This window comes from Sphaeramia orbicularis, unplaced genomic scaffold (assembly GCF_902148855.1).
Source record: "Sphaeramia orbicularis unplaced genomic scaffold, fSphaOr1.1, whole genome shotgun sequence".
Taxonomy (NCBI): Eukaryota; Metazoa; Chordata; class Actinopteri; order Kurtiformes; family Apogonidae; genus Sphaeramia; species Sphaeramia orbicularis.
The window spans coordinates 66343-80232 of NW_021941603.1; the positions used below are offsets into that span (position 1 = coordinate 66343).

The following is a 13890-nucleotide window of genomic DNA, read 5'->3' on the forward strand; positions in this document are numbered from 1 at the left end:
TTGGGGTGACAACTTCTCCCATTCTTCTTTAATAGTATCTTCCAGACTTTCTGGTAATAGTTTTGCTCATAGTCATTCTCTTCTTTCCATTATAAACAGTCTTTATGGACACTCCAACTATTTTTGAAATCTCCTTTGGTGTGACGAGTGCATTCAGCAAATCACACACTCTTTGACATTTGCTTTCCTGATTACTCATATGGGCAAAAGTTTCTGAAAAGGTATGAATAGTGTTAGGTATGATTATGACATCAATATATGTTTGGTTTCAAATCAACTGACGTAGTGCCTGATGAGAAAAAACAACTAAATGTTCAGTGTACATTTTGCTTCCCCACCCTGTGTGTGTGTGTGTGTATATATATATATATATATATATATATATATATATATATATATATATATATGTGTGTGTATATATATATGTATATGTATATATATATGTATATGTATATATATGTGTGGTCAGTGTGGATATCAGGGCCTTCAGTGTAAACACTTTAAATTCAGTTACAGTTCATCTCATGTCTTCATTTCAAATTCTCAGGTCATGTGAGTAATTTTTCTGTTTTCTTGTGGTTCTTTTCATTTATTTAATGACTCATTTGAACCGATTTAGAAAATATTTTGAATGAAAGCACAAAACTAGACTAAACCTGCTGGAAAAGGGGCCAGTCTGAATACAAGATAGTCCTGATCCAATTTAGACTGGACTAAAGCCTGTGGTCAACTTAGACCAGGTCCAGTCCTCTAAACTTAAAGCAAAGTTAACTCATAAATGAACTCTGTGGATCAGAGCAGAGTTAACTCTCATAAATGATCTTGTTGGAGTGTGTGTTTCCATGCACTGGTGTTAAAATGACCTTTGACGTCTGAGGCGCGGCACTAAGGCGGAGTACCTGTAACTGATTAACTCCAGCAGACTTTACACTCTCATCTTTCCTGGTTGGTCTATCTTTTGACACCGAAGGTAAGACAAACTTTTTTAACACTTTTCATTTGAATATGATTGAATGAGGGTGTTAAACAGACTGTGGGTGTTAGACTGTGGATGTTAACAGACTGTGGGTGTTAAACAGACTGTGGGTGTTAAACAGACTGTGGGTGTTAGACTGTGGATGTTAACAGACTGTGGGTGTTAAACAGACTGTGGGTGTTAAACAGACTGTGGGTGTTAGACTGTCGGTGTTAACAGACTGTGGGTGTTAAACAGACTGTGGGTGTTAGACTGTCGGTGTTAACAGACTGCTGCTGTTCCCTGGATGAAGATGAGCCAGACTTCAGATGAAGACAACGAGATCTGCTTCACAGTGAAGGTACGAACCAGTCTGATAGGACCAGTAAGATAGGACCAGTCTGATAGAACCAGTACAGTCTGATAGGACCAGTATGATAGGACCAGTGTGACAGGACCAGTATGATAGGACCAGTACAGTCTGATAGGACCAGTATGACAGGACCAGTATGATAGGACCAGTACAGTCTGATAGGACCAGTATGACAGGACCAGTATGACAGGACCAGTACAGTCTGATAGGACCAGTCTGATAGGACCAGTATGACAGGACCAGTATGACAGGACCAGTATGATAGGACCAATACAGTCTGATAGGACCAGTATGATAGGATCAGTCTGATAGAACCAGTACAGTATGATAGGACCAGTCTGATAGGACCAGTACAGTTTAATAGGACCAGTCTGATAGGACCAGTACAGTGTCATAGGACCAGTCTGATAGGACCAGTACAGTGTGATAGGACCAGTCTGATAGGACCAGTACAGTATGATAGGACCAGTCTGATAGGACCAGTACAGTTTAATAGGACCAGTACAGTGTGATAGGACCAGTCTGATAGGACCAGTACAGTCTGATAGGACCAGTCTGATAGGACCAGTCTGATAGGACCAGTACAGTCTGATAGGACCAGTCTGATAGGACCAGTATGATAGGACCAGTACAGTCTGATAGGACCAGTATGATAGGATCAGTCTGATAGAACCAGTACAGTATGATAGGACCAGTCTGATAGGACCAGTACAGTCTAATAGGACCAGTCTGATAGGACCAGTATGATAGGACCAGTACAGTCTGATAGGACCAGTATGATAGGATCAGTCTGATAGGACCAGTACAGTATGATAGGACCAGTACAGTCTGACAGGACCAGTCTGACAGGACCAGTATGACAGGACCAGTATGATAGGACCAGTACAGTCTGATAGGACCAGTATGATAGGATCAGTCTGATAGAACCAGTACAGTATGATAGGACCAGTACAGTCTGATAGGACCAGTATGATAGGACCAGTCTGATAGGACCAGTATGACAGGACCAGTATGATGGGACCAGTACAGTCTGATAGGACCAGTATGACAGGACCAGTATGATAGGACCAGTACAGTCTGATAGGACCAGTATGATAGGATCAGTCTGATAGAACCAGTACAGTATGATAGGACCAGTCTGATAGGACCGGTACAGTCTAATAGGACCAGTCTGATAGGACCAGTCTGATAGGACCAGTACAGTATGATAGGACCAGTATGATAGGACCAGTACAGTATGATAGGACCAGTACAGTCTGATAGGACCAGTCTGATAGGACCAGTACAGTCTGACAGGACCAGTATGACAGGACCAGTATGACAGGACCAGTATGATAGGACCAGTACAGTCTGATAGGACCAGTCTGATAGGATCAGTCTGATAGAACCAGTACAGTATGATAGGACCAGTACAGTGTAATAGGACCAGTACAGTGTAATAGGACCAGTCTGATAGGACCAGTACAGTATGATAGGACCAGTACAGTCTGATAGGACCAGTCTGATAGGACCAGTATGACAGGACCAGTATGATAGGACCAGTACTGTCTGATAGGACCAGTCTGATAGGACCAGTACAGTCTAATAGGACCAGTCTGATAGGACCAGTACAGTCTGATAGGACCAGTCTGATAGGACCAGTACAGTCTGATAGGACCAGTCTGATGGGACCAGTCTGATAGGACCAGTACAGTATGATAGGACCAGTACAGTCTGACAGGACCAGTATGACAGGACCAGTATGATAGGACCAGTACAGTCTGATAGGACCAGTATGATAGGATCAGTCTGATAGAACCAGTACAGTATGATAGGACCAGTACAGTCTGATAGGACCAGTCTGATAGGACCAGTCTGATAGGACCAGTATGACAGGACCAGTATGATAGGACCAGTACAGTCTGATAGGACCAGTATGACAGGACCAGTATGATAGGACCAGTACAGTCTGATAGGACCAGTATGATAGGATCAGTCTGATAGAACCAGTACAGTATGATAGGACCAGTCTGATAGGACCGGTACAGTCTAATAGGACCAGTCTGATAGGACCAGTCTGATAGGACCAGTACAGTATGATAGGACCAGTATGATAGGACCAGTACAGTATGATAGGACCAGTACAGTCTGATAGGACCAGTCTGATAGGACCAGTACAGTATGATAGGACCAGTACAGTCTGATAGGACCAGTCTGACAGGACCAGTATGACAGGACCAGTACTGTCTGATAGGACCAGTATGGTAGGATCAGTCTGATAGAACCAGTCTGATAGGACCAGTATGATAGGATCAGTCTGATAGAACCAGTACAGTATGATAGGACCAGTCTGATAGGACCGGTACAGTCTAATAGGACCAGTCTGATAGGACCAGTCCGATAGGACCAGTACAGTATGATAGGACCAGTATGATAGGACCAGTACAGTATGATAGGACCAGTACAGTCTGATAGGACCAGTCTGATAGGACCAGTACAGTATGATAGGACCAGTATGATAGGACCAGTACAGTCTGATAGGACCAGTCTGATAGGGCCAGTATGATAGGATCAGTCTGATAGAACCAGTACAGTATGATAGGACCAGTACAGTGTAATAGGACCAGTCTGATAGGAGCAGTACAGTATGATAGGACCAGTACAGTCTGATAGGACCAGTCTGATAGGACCAGTATGACAGGACCAGTATGATAGGACCAGTACTGTCTGATAGGACCAGTATGATAGGATCAGTCTGATAGAACCAGCACAGTATGATAGGACCAGTCTGATAGGACCAGTACAGCCTAATAGGACCAGTCTGATAGGACCAGTACAGTCTGATAGGACCAGTCTGATAGGATCAGTACAGTGTGATAGGACCAGTATAGTCTGATAGGACCAGTATGATAGGACCAGTCTGATAGGACCAGTATGACAGGACCAGTATGATAGGACCAGTACAGTCTGATAGGACCAGTATGACAGGACCAGTATGATAGGACCAGTACTGTCTGATAGGACCAGTATGATAGGATCAGTCTGATAGAACCAGTACAGTATGATAGGACCAGTCTGATAGGACCAGTACAGTCTAATAGGACCAGTCTGATAGGACCAGTACAGTCTGATAGGACCAGTACCGTATGATAGGACCAGTACAGTCTGATAGGACCAGTCTGATAGGAGCAGTCTGATGGGAGCAGTATGATAGGACCAGTCTGATAGGACCAGTATGACAGGACCAGTATGATAGGACCAGTACAGTCTGATAGGACCAGTCTGATGGGACCAGTATGATAGGACCAGTACAGTCTGATAGAACCAGTATGATAGGACCAGTACAGTCTGATAGGACCAGTATGATAGGACCAGTACAGTATGATAGGACCAGTCTGATAGGACCGGTACAGTATGATAGGATCAGTATGATAGGACCAGTACAGATTGATAGGACCAGTATGATAGGAGCAGTACAGATTGATAGGACCAGTATGATAGGACCAGTACAGATTGATAGGACCAGTACAGTATGATAGGACCAGTACAGATTGATAGGACCAGCTTGATAGGACCAGTACAGTCTGATGTTCAAACAGTTTGTGGTACTGTTCTGTTTTTGGTCGGTCAGAACCTGTTCAGTTTTTGTTGGTGGTTCTGTTTCTGAACTCTAGTTTCTGGGTCGAGTTGAGGTGGAGCGCCCACATGGACTCCAGGTTCTGGAAGAAGCAGCGCAGAACCTCAAGGTCAGTCAGTAGAACTGAACCAGAACACAACTGTACTGCTGCGGTTCTGCGATAGAACCCTAACCCTACTCCTGTCAGACAGATGTTGGACTCATTCTCCTTCATGAACCTTAAACTTAAACTGTTGTGAAACATTTCCGGCCACAGGTGGGAACCATCTTTGGTCCATTTGACGTTCTTCTATACTGTCCTCTGGAGTGTTGAATTTTTGTCTCTGTCCTCTGGAGTGTTGAATTTTTGTCTCTGTCCTCTGGAGTGTTGAATTTTTGTCTCTGTCCTCTGGAGTGTTGAATTTATGTCTCTGTCCTCTGGAGTGTTGAATTTATGTCTCTGTCCTCTGGAGTGTTGAATTTTTGTCTCTGTCCTCTGGAGTGTTGAATTTTTGTCTCTGTCCTCTGGAGTGTTGAATTTTTGTCTCTGTCCTCTGGAGTGTTGAATTTTTGTCTCTGTCCTCTGGAGTGTTGAATTTATGTCTCTGTCCTCTGGAGTGTTGAATTTATGTCTCTGTCCTCTGGAGTGTTGAATTTGTTTCTGTGAACTCCCATTTATGTAGCAGAGCTCCGTCCAGTAAATGCACAGAGTCGAGTCAAAGTCTGACATCGAGCAGAATTGGATCTGCATAGTGTTTAGTCATACATAAAATAAACAGAGTTGAAATTCGCAGAAGCAACTGACTTTTCGCTCTGGGAGACTATTTTTGTATTATCAGTAGTAGGTTGGGTTTAGCTACAGACCACACCCATTTTTATCATATTTTGAACATTAATCTAGTCACGTTGGAAAACCCCCTTTTTTAGCTTGTCTCTGATAGGGTAAGGTTTTCTTGGTGTCTGTCAGGATTGGTCAAATCATATACATATTCAACTAATTCCTAGTATTAGTTTATCATATCCATCCATCCATACATTTTCTTCCACTTATCCGGGGCCAGGTCATGGGGGCAACAGTCTAAGCAAGGATGCCCAGACTTCCCTCTCCCCAGACACCTCCTCCAGCTCTTCTGGGGGGACCCCGAGGCATTCCCAGACCAGCCGAGAGACATAGTCTCTCCAACATATCCTGGGTCTTCCTCGAGGTCTCCTCCCGGTGGGACATGCCCGGCACACCTCCCCAGGGAGGCGTCCAGGAGGCATCCGAAACAGATGCCCGAGCCACCTCAGCTGGCCCCTCTCGACGCGGAGGAGCAGCGGCTCTACTCCGAGCTCCTCCCTGGTGACTGAGCTCCTCCCCCTATCCCTAAGGGTGCGCCCAGCCACCCGACGGAGGAAACTCATTTCGACTGCTTGTATCCGGGATCTTGTCCTTTCGGTCCTGACCCAAAGCTCATGACCATAGGTGAGGGTAGGAACATAGATTGACCGGTAAATCGAGAGCTTCGTCTCTCGGTTCAGCTCCTTCTTCACCACAACCGACCGGTACAGCGACTGCATCACTGCAGACGCTGCACCAATCCTTCTGTCAATCTCACGCTCCATCCTTCCCTCACTCGTCAACAAGACCCCGAGATACTTAAACTCCTCCACTTGGGGCAGAGACTCCCCACCGACCCGGAGAGGGCAAACCACCTTTTTCCGGTCGAGAACCATGGCCTCGGATTTGGAGGTGCTGATCCTCATCCCGCTCGCTTCACACTCGGCTGCAAACCACCCCAGGGCACGCTGAAGGTCCAGGTTTGATGAGGCCAACAGGACAACGTCATCTGCGAAAAGCAGAGATGAAATCCTGTGGTCCCCAAACCGGACCCCCTCCAGCCCCTGGCTGCGCCTAGAAATTCTGTCCATAAAAATTATGAACAGAACCGATGACAAAGGGCAGCCCTGCCGGAGACCAACGTGCACCTGGAACAGGTCTGACTTACTGCTGGCAATGCGAACCAGGCTCCTGCTTCGGTCATGCAAGGACCGAACTGCCCTTAGCAAAGGGCCCCGGACCTCATACTCCCGAAGCACCCCCCACAGGATACCACGAGGGACACAGTCGAACGCCTTCTCCAGATCCACAAAGCACATGTGGACTGGTTGGGCGAACTCCCATGAACCCTCGAGCACCCGATGGAGAGTGTAGAGTTGGTCCAGTGTTCTGCGACAGAGACGTGTCAACCAAGACAGTCCCTGCACATCCAGAGACTTAAGGTACTCAGGGTGAATCTCATCCACCCCCGGTGCGCTGCCACCGAGGAGCTTGCCAACCATCTCGGTGACTTCAGCTTGGGTGATGGACGAGTCCACCTCTGAGATCTCAACCTCTGCTTCCTCCATGGAAGACGTGACAGCGGGATTGAGGAGATCCTCAAAGTATTCCTTCCACCGTCCGACCACACCCCCAGTCGAGGTCAGCAGCTCCCCACTTCCACTGTAAACAGTGTTGGTGGTGCACTGCTTTCCCCTTCTGAGGCGCCGGATGGTTTGCCATAATTTCCTCGAGGCCGACCGATAGTCCTCCTTCATGGCCTCCCCAAACTCCACCCAGACCCGAATTTTTGCCTCCACTACTGCTCGGGCTGCAGCACGCTTGGCCTTCCAGTATCCATCAGCTGCCTCCGGAGTCCCACAGGCCAACAAGGCTCGATAAAACTCCTTCTTCAGCTTGACAGCATCCCTTACTTCCGGGGTCCACCACCGGGTTTGGGGATTGCTGCCACGACAGGCACCAGAGACCTTGCGACCGCAGCTGCTTCAACAATGGAGGTGGAGAACATGGTCCACTGGGACTTGATGTCCCCAGCCTCCCCCGGGATCTGGGAGAAGCTCTCCCGGAGGTGGGAGTTGAAGACCGCACTGACATCGGGCTCTGACAGACATTCCCAACAGACCCTCGCAACACGTTTGGGCATGCCGAGTTGGTCCGGTTTCCTCCCTTGCCAGCGGATCCAACTCACCACCAGGTGGTGATCGGTTGACAGCTCTGCCCCTCTCTTCACCCGAGTGTCCAAAACACGTGGTCGGAGGTCTGATGATACGACAATGATGTCAATCATCGACCTCCGGCCTAGGGTGTCCTGGTGCCAAGTGCACTTATGGACATCCCTGTGTTGGAACATGGTGTTCGTTATGGACAAACTGTGACTGGCACAGAAGTCCAATAACAGAACACCACTGGGGTTCAGATCGGGGAGGCCATTCCTCCCCATCCCCCCCATCCAGGTCTCACTGTCGTTGCCCACGAGGGCATTGAAATCACCCAGGAGAACAATGGAGTCCCCAGTCGGAGCACCATCCGGCACCCCTCCCAGGGAATCCAAGAAGGCCGGGTACTCTGCACTGCTGTTCGGCCCGTAGGCCGAGACAACAGTGAGGCACCTGTCCCCGACCCGAAGGCGTAGGGACGCGACCCTCTCATTCACCGGGATGAACTCCAACACATGGTGGCTGAGCTGAGGGGTTATGAGCAAGCCCACACCAGCCCACCGCCTCCCACTGCGGGCAACGCCAGAGAAGTGGAGAGTCCAGCCCCTTTTGAGGGGTTGGGTTCCAGAGCCCAAGCTGTGTGTGGAGGTGAGCCCGACTATATCTAGACAATATCTCTCAACCTCTCTCACAAGCTCCGGCTCCTTCCCTCCCAGCGAGGTGACATTCCATGTCACAAGGGCTAGACTCTGTGTCCGGGGATCGGGTTGTTGGGCTCCCTGCCGTCGACTGCCACCCAATCCACAATGCACCCGGCCCCTACGATTCCCTCGGTGGGTGGTGAGTCCACCAGAGGGTGGGCCCACGTCGCTCCTTCGGGCTGGGCCTGGCTGGACCCTGTGGGCATAGGCCCGACCACCAGGCGCCCACATTCGAGCCCCGACCCCAGGCCTGGCTCCAGGGTGGGGCCCCGGCTGCGCCATACCAGGCGACGTCACGTTCTTTGGATGTTTCTTTTTCATAGGGGCTTCTGAACTGCTCTTAGTCTGGCCTGTCACCCAGGACCTGTTTGCCTTGGGAGACCCTACCAGGGGCATAAAGCCCCCGACAACATAGCTCCTGGGATCATTCGGGGACTCAAACTCCCCCATCACGATAAGGTGGCAGTTCAAGGGGGAGAGTTTATCATATATTAGTATTAAACTTTATCCCAGAAAGTGTAAATTATTTCCCTTAATGTCCAATATTTTCCCTCATGTGTACTTCTTTTGTACACCGCGTTTTCCGAAACTTTCCATGAGCTCACATGTTCTTTCTGCCCACCCCGTTTTGTAACTTTCCACCATTTCACATGTTCTTTGGATGGCTACATGTGTCTGTTCTTTTGTGGGTCTCCCAGGAAAAAACGTCAGCTACTCTGTTACAATCCACACGACACTAAGAAAAACTTCTGGTATGCAAATTAATACAGGATAAATACTTTGGAATACAAATTGAATATTTTTGATTAAAATACTGATTTTTTTGACACCACAATACAGTTTTATTTTTGGAATCCTCCAAATCTGTCTCTACATTGAACCTTTTCTTTCTGCAATTTTTGGTGAAAATTCCATATTTTCTTGCACTACGCACTGTCTGATTAGTAGTAGAGTATTATTATTATTATTATTATTATTATTATTATTATTATTATTATTATTATTGTATAACCTCAGTCCAAACAGACCCTGATCCTTCTGTTTCCGTCTTCAGACTTCAGATCCAAAGTCTTTAGAAAAAGCAGCGAAGCAGAAGAAAGTCCATGTGTTTCTGTCTGTGAGTGGGATCGACATTCTGGAGACGAAAACCAAGGTACAGCCAACACACAGGTGTCCACTCATGTGTCCCCTTATATGTTCACTCATGTCCTCTGTCCACTCATGTGTCCACTTATGTGTCCACTCATGTCCTCTGTCCACTTGTGTCCACTCATGTCCTCTGTCCACTCGTGTGTCCACTCGTGCCCTCTGTCCACTCATGTGTCCACTCATGCCCTCTGTCCACTCATGTGTCCACTCATATCCATTCATGTGTCCACTCATGTCCCCTGTCCACTCATGTGTCCACTAATGTGTCCACTCGTGTCCACTCATGTCCTCTGTCCACTCATGTGTCCACTCATACCCTCTGTCCACTCATGTGTCCACTTATTTCAATTCAATTTCAATTCAACTTTATTTGTATAGCCCAATATCACAACAAGGTTATCTCAAAGGGCTTTACAGAGTCAGTTAGAGTAAACAACAGTCAAATGAACAGCAAGAAAATGAGTAGTGTCCAGGGCATCCCCCGTCCTTAGACCCTCCTTCTCGGCAAGGAAAAACTCAAAACCCAGTGGGAAAAGGGAGAAACCTCGGGGAGAACCACAGTGAAGGAGAGATCCACTCCCATGGACGGACAGGCTATAGATGCAGCAGGACTGATGGACGTCCATTTGCAGATGTAGTTCTAGTCTACAAGGATGCAGTAGGGTGGACACATGGGGGGTCCATCCCGCTGGATGAGACAGGCAGGGGCGAGGAGGCCCATCCACAGTGGTGAGGCCGAGGACGTCCATCCAGACAGGTGGGGGAGGGGGTCAGGACACAGGACAGGGCAGGACACAGATGGGTCAGCGCAGATCCTGCCATCATTGGCTCCCAAGTGGTTACAACTGAAAAAGTAGCCACTCCCCCGGAGGGGAGTGGGGAAAGGGGACATCGGGTGAATAGCACTGCACAAACTAAGTTGGCTAAATATTAAAAATATAAGTGCAGACCAGAATGGTACGTAGAACCAGAAACAGGAGATAGGACTCAGTGCCTGTACTTCCCCAGCATTCTTGCTCCTAGGGCAGCTTAGACTGAACTGTGGGTTTAGTCTGGTTTGAACTAGCCTGACCATAAGCTTTTTCAAATAGGAATGTTTTTAGCCTGACCTTAAATGTAGAGACTGTGTCGGCCTCTTTAATGTTAACTGGAAGCTGATTCCATAAAACAGGAGCTTGGTAACTAAAGGCTCTAGCTCCTACTGTACTTTTACAGACCCTGGGAACTACCAGTAGACCTGCATTCTGAGAACGAAGGGTTCTGTTGGGATGGTACGGCACCAGAGCATCTCTGAGATAAGAGGGGCCCATACCATTAATGGTCTTGTATGTGAGGAGGAGGATTTTGAATCTAATTCTAAACTCAATTGGAAGCCAGTGAAGGGCTTGGAGCACAGGGGTGATGTGTTCTCTTCTATTTGTTCCTGTTAGTAGTCTCGCTGCCGCGTTCTGAACCAGTTGATAACTTTTTAGAGAGCTTTTAGGACATGCTACGAGAAGGGAGTTGCAGTGATCTAATCTAGATGTAACAAACGCATGAACTAATTTTTCTGCATCATTTTTAGAAAGAATATTTCTAATTTTGGCTATGTTGCGCAGGTGGAAGAAGGCGGTTCTGCAGGCTTGCAGAACCGCCTGCAGTGGACACTTATGTGTCCACTCATGTCCTCTGTCCACTCGTGTCCACTCATGTCCTCTGTCCACTCGTGTGTCCACTCGTGCCCTCTGTCCACTCATGTGTCCACTCATGCCCTCTGTCCACTCATGTGTCCACTCATATCCATTCATGTGTCCACTCATGTCCCCTGTCCACTCATGTGTCCACTCGTGTCCACTCATGTCCTCTGTCCACTCATGTGTCCACTCATACCCTCTGTCCACTCATGTGTCCACTTATGTGTCCACTCATGTCCTCTGTCCACTCGTGTCCACTCATGTCCTCTGTCCACTCGTGTGTCCACTCGTGCCCTCTGTCCACTCATGTGTCCACTCATGCCCTCTGTCCACTCATGTGTCCACTCATATCCATTCATGTGTCCACTCATGTCCCCTGTCCACTCATGTGTCCACTAATGTGTCCACTCGTGTCCACTCATGTCCTCTGTCCACTCATGTGTCCACTCATACCCTCTGTCCACTCATGTGTCCACTCGTGTCTTCTGTCCACCCTGGACTCATCCCTCTTTCTTTTTTCTTCTTCAGTTCCTCTTGTACTCTTGTCCTCTGTCCTCCGTCTCCTTCTGTGCCGTCCTGCCATCTTCAGTCCAGACCTTCGGCTTCGTGTCCAAACATCCAGCGTCCGACACCTTCCACTGTTATCTGTTCAGCAGCAGGAGGATGGTGAGTATGTCTGGTACTAGCCTGGTACTAACCTGGTACCAGGGCAGCTGTTAGGGTTCGTGTAGAGTTAGGAGCCCAGGGTTAGGGTTAGTCCAGTCCTTCATGCTCTTCTTCTTTTCAGTCTCATGTGCTGGTGTCTGCAGTTGGTGATACGTTCAGGGCCTCCAGGAAAGAGGAACACTCCAGAGGAGGCAGAGACCTGATAGTGGAGGCACTGAGACACAAGGTCAGTCCAAGGGTTAGGGTTAGGGTTCACCAACCATTCTTCTATTATTATTACCTCCGCCAAGGAGGTTATGTTTTTGCCAGGGTTTGTTTGTTTGTTTGTCTGTCTGTTAGTGTGCAACATAACTCAAAAAGTTCTGGACAGATTTGGATGAAATTTTCAGGGTTTGTTGGAAATGGGATAAGGAAGAAATGATTCAATTTTGGTGGTGATCGGGGGTGGGGGGGCGGGGGGGGGCACTGATCAGCCTTGGCGGAGGTCTGCGCTCTCCGAGTGCTTCTAGTTATTATTATTATTATTATTATTATTATTATTATTATTATTATTTATAATAATAATGTCTTGTGCCAAACATTGACTCTTATACATTAAATGAACTGTTTTGACTCAGTCCAGTGGTTTTAAACTAGTGTCTTTGTTTTCCTCAGAATAAAATACTGCAGAGAGAGAATGAAGATCTGAAGAGGAGGATGAAAGGACAAAGGGAATAACAGGATAATATGGGCCCTAGAGTTAGAGTCTGGGGTTAGGGTTAGGGTTAGGGTCCATGTATGTATGAGTTAGAAATGAGCCCATAAATGTGGAAGAGTCTGAATAAAACATGTGTTTATGTGCTTTGGATGTTTATGTTAATGAAGCATGAACCATTTATGGATTATTATCACCCATCCATCCATCTTCTTCATCTTAGCCTGGTCCTGGACTCATCAGTCTAATGGATGTCCAGACTCCTCCCTCTCCTCAGTCTCCTCCCTTTCCTCCTCAGCTGGTTCCTCTGGATGTGGGGGAGCAGAACATCTGCTCTGAGCTCCTCCCCTGTCCCTAAGGGTGGACCCACCTACTCACCCACCCTAACCCTAACCCCACCCTACAGAGGAAAGTCATTTCAGATTCAGGATCTGGTCCATGTGGTCCAGACCCAAAGATCCTGAACAAAGAAGAGAGAAGGAACGAAGTCTGAGCAGAAAATGAAGAGATTCACGTGTGGTTCTAAATGACAGAATAAACACTCTGGTGTATTTCAGGTTGATTTAAAACATTTTAAAGTGTTTTTTGAACATGCTCCAAAAATAATTTTTTAGTAAGGCTATAGTATGACGTCCAAAAACGGACATTTTGGACATGATTACAAAAATGTCTAAAATGTGATTTAGGAGGTTCTAAATGACATAAACACTCTCTGGTGTATTTCAGGTTGATTTATAATGTTTTGAGGGTTTTTTTGGACATGCTCCAAAAATGCTTTTTTAGTAAGTCTATAGTATGACGTCCAAAAATGGACATTTTGAACATGATTCCAAAAATGTCTAAAATGTGATTTAGGAGGTTCTAAATGATATAATAAACACTCTGGTGTATTTCAGGTTGATTGATAACGTTTTGAGTTTTTTTTTTTTTTTTTAACATGTTCCAAAAATCCTTTTTTAGTAAGGCTATAGTATGACGTCCAAAAATGGACATTTTGGACATGATTCCAAAATGGTAAATGAACTGAACTTATATAGCGCATTTTCTACACCTTCATGGTGCCCAAAGTGCTTTACAGTTCCTCACACTCACCCATTCACACACACAC

General features: G+C 47.0%; 1 protein-coding gene across 1 annotated transcript; it reads left to right on the forward strand.

Moving 5' to 3' along the window:
• The first annotated feature begins 341 nt into the window (after window positions 1-341).
• LOC115416425 (PTB domain-containing engulfment adapter protein 1) lies at window positions 342-13674 on the forward strand. Its single transcript, XM_030130194.1, has 6 exons — window positions 342-1316; window positions 4982-5053; window positions 9655-9753; window positions 11951-12088; window positions 12210-12314; window positions 12743-13674. The coding sequence occupies exons 1-6, from the start codon at window positions 1263-1265 to the stop codon at window positions 12803-12805; spliced, it is 531 nt and encodes a 176-aa protein (XP_029986054.1). The 5' UTR covers window positions 342-1262; the 3' UTR covers window positions 12806-13674.
• Window positions 13675-13890: the final 216 nt, after the last annotated feature.